This window comes from Monodelphis domestica, chromosome 8 (assembly GCF_027887165.1).
Source record: "Monodelphis domestica isolate mMonDom1 chromosome 8, mMonDom1.pri, whole genome shotgun sequence".
NCBI classification, from domain to species: domain Eukaryota; kingdom Metazoa; phylum Chordata; class Mammalia; order Didelphimorphia; family Didelphidae; genus Monodelphis; species Monodelphis domestica.
Window position 1 is genome coordinate 248,514,133 of NC_077234.1, and position 6,000 is coordinate 248,520,132.

General features: G+C 33.9%; 1 protein-coding gene across 1 annotated transcript in view; it reads right to left on the reverse strand.

Annotated features, from left to right (window-relative positions):
• EPHA3 (EPH receptor A3) overlaps positions 1-5,597 on the reverse strand; it is a 397,715-nt gene extending 392,118 nt beyond the window's left edge. Inside the window, exon 1 of the mRNA XM_007500776.3 lies at positions 5,372-5,597. Within this exon, the coding sequence (XP_007500838.1) occupies positions 5,372-5,459 (88 nt within the window). The 5' untranslated portion in view covers positions 5,460-5,597. The remainder of the gene's footprint in view (positions 1-5,371) is intronic.
• Between the last annotated feature and the right edge of the window lie 403 nt (positions 5,598-6,000).

The window sequence follows — 6,000 nt, forward strand, 5'->3', positions numbered from 1 at the left end:
GTTGTTCAGATACACAGGGAAGCAGGCCACATCACAGATAACGGAAAGGACTTTTCACTTTTTAGGGTTGGGTTTATATAAACCTATAAGATTTGGCACTTTGGTTTCTCTTGAAAATGCTGTGCTTCGTATGCTTCTCCAGTTATCTGAAATGCTTCTGGTGTTTATGAAGTCAGGAAATAAAATATCCTATGCAGAAACTGACTTTTCCTAGTACATGTTTTGCAATACATCAGAGTGTACATTTCTGATGAACCCCAAATCCATACTTTTGTCTTTCAGACAACACACCAAGAAAATGCATCAAATCAAGAAGTTGTAAAAATGGCCTGAGTATGAGAACACCTTTTTGAGTATTAAAGGATTATTAACTCAGTGTTTGCATGAATAAAAACAGGAAAGTTCTGCTTAGAACTCAGTATTTTCAAGAACCAAAGTGAAACTTTGAAAACCTGCTGGGCAACTCAAGAAGAAAATGTAAAAACTTTCTGAAAAGGAAACTTGATATGAAATTAACTTTACTGTTATTGAAGAACAACAATTCTAAGACCACAATTTGGATTCTTTTCTTTAACGAGGTAAACTTACTTTGAGAGGGTTTTTTTTTTGTCTTGAATTTGGTTTGTTTTATGGCAGAATTAATTGTATGCTGTCTGTCTCTCATTCAGTATCAGGGATATCTTTCCCATCAAACATATCCATGATCTCTTTAACAAAAATGTTCAGGAAGTTTTATAAAATAGTTTCCCTATCATAGTACTTATAGTCATTTAAATGTAAATTGTGCATTGTCTGATTTTTGAGAATATATAAGAAAGAAAATTATATACATTCTATTAATAAAGGTGGAAAAACATCTCTACCATGCCATAATTTGCTGTAAAGTCATGTAATTGCAAATTGACATCAACTATTCAGCATATTAAGATGTGGAAAACATCGTCGTGTTAGCAAAGCAGGGTATGCTCAGCCATTATGAATATTTCCCCCATCTTCCTAGTGTGTAAACATTTGATCAATACTGATTGAATTAGGAAATCATATTTTCAGAATAAGTTCATTTTCTGCTGTACTTTTGAGAGGTTACAAGAAGTTTCCTGTCTGCACAGTCAAAATATTATCCAAGCAATTCAGGTTGTCAGTAAAAGCTTAAACAAATTTGCTGATAATCCTGTTAATGACCCAGGTCAAGTGTTAACTGTTGTGGGTTATAAAACAGTAAAATTAAGGTTTCTAGTACCCCCAGGCAAACAGCACAGTTACAGAAAGATCCGAACAAAACTCTTAAACTACAGAAATATGCAACTCATTCAGTGGTGTGCAATAGGTAACACTTAGAAAAAAGGCACATGCTATGGAACTAAAAATGTCAGATCTTCCAAAGCCTATGTGAGTCTCTGGTTTATTACAGATGGACCTACGTACGGATAAGTATTCTTAAATAAATTTGTGTATTGTTCATAGTTGAAATGATGGTGTTGGAGTTTTTGATGTACTTTTCAAGCTCAGTGCATCTAAATACTGAAGACCAACAGTTCTAGTTCAGAACTTCAAAATGAATGTCTCTACCGCAGTAATAAAAACATTAGAAATCTATTCATTCTTATTGGTGTTTACCTGTTATTTAAAGCAAAGCTCACGCTGAAATTATTGTATATTCACTGGATTTCCTTTTAAATTTTAAATTAAACTAAGCCACAAAGTGATCAGAAAATTCCAAGCACCTAGGGAGTTGATGAGCTGGGAATTCTGTTTGATTTAGAAATGACTCCACATAGCACTTCATGGAGTCACATATTTTTATGATTTTGTATATACTACATCAAGGACATGTGATTTATTATTTTTAAACCACTAATATATTATCTGCATACCAAATGTCCAGGCCTTTTCAGAAATATTTTCTATTAGAGTAATGCATAACTATATTGTTCTAATTTTTATGATGTTGAATTTTAAAGATTTAATTTCACTCTTGAGGTGTTGCACTATGTCAATGTCATGGCAATACAAGATGCCTGAACATTTACCGTAAAGAAAACAGTGTTTTATATCTTGATAAATAAATTTGACTCAATTAACTTCAAACAGGCAAGCTTAAAAAAATAGTAAAGTGTTCAGTTAATATTTGGTCCCATACTAAAAGGGACAAAATCAACAACAATAAACTGTTCACCATTGTTTTCTTACAGTTTTTTTACTTGTCCATTCTCATAATCCATGGGAAGGTTCTGGAGGGTGTGTGTGTGTAAAGGGTCAAAGACAAGAGAAAGAGATGCAAATCTAAATATTAATTACCATAAAGTTCTTGCATTATCATTTTTCCCTATGAAAGAAGGAAGGAGTTTTTCATTTGGGGGGACTATTGACTACATGCTAGATCACCCTGAGAAACATAAAAGGATTTTACAATCCAAACTTTAAGTTCAAATTCATATTTAAGGGTTTAGATTTGTAAATATGCAAATTATAAATATATCTTTTAAACTATTTTCCCAGAGAGTTTAATTATAAAGTAATATGCAAATATATATGGATGTAGAGTTCTGCTTAAATTTATCTCTAACTTTAGTTGTTGTTCTAGAAATCAAGCATTTCCATTTTTACATTAATTTCCTTATCTTTAAATCAGAAAAGATCAGAGAAATAATTAATCTGATGACTAGATTGAGACATTTTCTTCAGTGCTTCATCATTCATTATTTTATGAGACTTCAAAGACTATCCAAAGAACATACTCCTTCAATGAGTACAAATCAAATTGGTAATCCAAACAATTTTCTAAATGGGATCTGATAAATGGGTTTAAGTTCTTTAGTAGCTTACAATTATATATCACTTTAAGGCTTAAGTATGTCCTGCACTTCATAAGAAAACTAAGTTCAATGCGAATCTTTCTTGTACAATATTTCCTTAAACAAAATATCAAAATTATTATTCATCCCAGGGGAAAATACACCATTAATATTATCAGAAAAATGACACATTTTCAGAAGTTACTTAATTTGTCCAAATTAAGGTCTTCAGAAAATGGCATTTGTGTTTTATGTGACAATGTTTGATTTGCCAGTGATGTGGAATCTGTGAAGTTTCATGCTGTCTAACACAACTGTACAGAAACTAAGTATTTTTTTTCCTAATCAAACATTTGCACAAACCTTAGACTGGGCTAATAGGCTTTATTTATATCCACAAAAGTTTGCATTTTAGTTTTTGTTCTAGAGGAGATAAATAAGCCTATAAGTGAAAGGAAAAGTTGTCTTTGGGTCAGTTCTTTGGAAAGATTACTTATTATCTTAAGAATAATAGAGGAACCGTCATAAGGAAATATAGTGCAAATGATTTTCTTTAATATAATCATGCATTATTGTGTACATATCCTATCCAAATGTTAAAAGAACACTCCTATATATCTATATGCCCATATTTGTGAATACTTGGCTGCACCTACAGTAGAATTTAAACACGTGTAAGTTCACATTTATATATAATACGATTTCAACCATTGGTTGAGTATATGCACATCTCTCTATATATACAATAGTTTCAATAATAATTCACTCCCTGAAATTCATTATTCCTTTTTCCAACATTTTCTGTTAATTATGAGTCTAATTCTTAGAGCATCAATCTTGCAGTTTTGCAGAAAGTTATGTCTTCTGCAAATGTAAAAAAAACCCTGAGGATTATTTACATATATTATCACTAAAAGCAGTTCTCTTATAGTTTATTAATCTCCCAGATGAATACCACTTATCAAGCAGATGTGGGAACCACAATATTGTTTTCTATTTTAAATTATGCACAATCTTTTAACCCCTTTGTCCACTATAAAAATCATCAAATTTTATTTTTACTCATGATACCATATCCAGTATAAAAAATGATCCTGACAGCCTTCCATTCAAGAAGAATAGTTAGCCGTGTCTTGCAAATAACTATATTAATTTGATTTACAAGGATGTCTGCTGTAGTGGATAAAATGATTTTCATGATCTTTACATATTAGCATATTCAGTTTCATAATTCAGAGAATGAAAGTTAAAAAGAAAGATTTGTAAAATGTTATACATTATCTCCCATAATTTAAAAGGTCAGACTCTAAACAAATTCCCTACAAATAGAAGCTTAATTTTATTATTTCCTTATCAATGAAAGTAGGTCAGCAAGAAGACTGGCAATCTTCCTTATTTAATGAAAAAGTTTCCAAACATTTTTGAATCTTCCATTGCATTTAATATTTACAGATAAAAAACTTAGTATTGATTTTAATATAAATGGCTAAGTGAATAATTTAAAAATGATCTTTATATTACATGTAAAATATTTGTAAGTCACCAGAGCAATTGTTTAATTTTATCATTTGAAAATCATAATTATTAATAAGACATCAAAGCTTCAAGATCTTCATTAGGCACCCAATTACTCAATGAAATGTACGTAATAGTTCAAGATTTTCGACATGAACTTTATCTTCGAGATGGATTAGAAAGATAGATTAGAAAATGATAAAGTACCTAATAAGTATGCAGTATTGCAGAAAAGCTAGAAGCCATTGACATTGGTTTTGCATTTTTATCAGGTGAAAAGCTATGTGCATCCATTGTAAGAAGGAAAATTCAATATCGGTAAAGTGCCATTCACTTTGTTATCTTTTTTCTCAGCTTCCCATTTGCTAATTCATCCCCACTTGCCTGGAATGTAGCCACAATTTCAGATATTTGTTTATTTTCACTAGCCCATATTCAAAGCTAAGCTTCTGGAGATTCCTCTAAATGTTATACTGACGATAGTACGAATCTGTTCCACGCAGGGAAGCATCACCTTTGCAAGATGCACAGAACTTCAATATCTAGGCACTAAAGTAGTCCCAACATAAACACCCGCAAATCTCTTTCCCCTACTCCAAGCTCCTTTCAGTCCATCCACAAAATAAAAGAGCCAAGAGCCGAGCTTCTTAGAATGTATCCATAAGCTATCTCTAGGGGAGTGATCAAGATTGGAACATAAGAGAAAAGTACGGTTCTTTTCTTCTAAACTTATTCTCTAGGGACCACACGATCATAATTAGATAATAAAACACTTCTTGGGCTATTTGGCAATTAACATACTGCGGTGTGCAAACTGAAGCCTTTCTTCTTTTTTTTCTGCTTCATGCTGTGCAAATAAGGCAATTGTTTGAACTGGCATCCAATTGAAAACACATTCTGCAGATTTATGTTTCTCAAACGAAAATAAAAGCACATCTTCAGTTTGCTCAGTGCAGTTTGCTCCTGTACCACCTTAAAAGAGCGAATAAGGTTTCCATCAGAACGACGTACCACGCTAAGGAGTGGGAGAGTTTCGATTGCCGTGCCTGTCCTGTGCTTACCTTCATTGGTAGGCTGCAGAATCAGTTCCCCGAAGCAGCTGCGAGCTGAGCAGATGAGAAAGAGGAGGATGGAGATGTGACAATCCATGTTGCTGGTGCAGAGGGCAGTGAGAAGAGCATATCTCCATGAAGCATGCCACTGATGTGAGGGGGAGAGCTCTGATTGCTGGAGAAGTTACCATGCTCCGCTTGCAGGCTGATGTCAAGTTTGACACTGGAGATAAGGAGGAGTCTTACTGCCTTTCTGCAAGCCTTGCAGGGAGATTCTCCCTGGGTCCTAGTGCCCCAGGTACGGAGAGCTGGAAGAGCAGGAGGAGGGCAGCCTGATCAGACAGACACACAGAGCTAGGCAGCCCAAGCCACTGAGGAGAAGCATCAAAACACACACACACACACACACACACACACACACACACACACACACACACATACACACACACACAACAGGAAATCCAGAAGTTGTTGGGGGAGAAGGAGGGAGGAGGGTGGACTGGCATAAAATATGTTTATTTTCAATGTAAAGAAGATATTTTATTGTTTGTTATACTTGCTTTGTAGTTTAATTCTCAGAAGAAACCGGAAACCCTGGCAAGAGTATCTTACAAACAGTAGGAAAAAGGGGGGGGGGG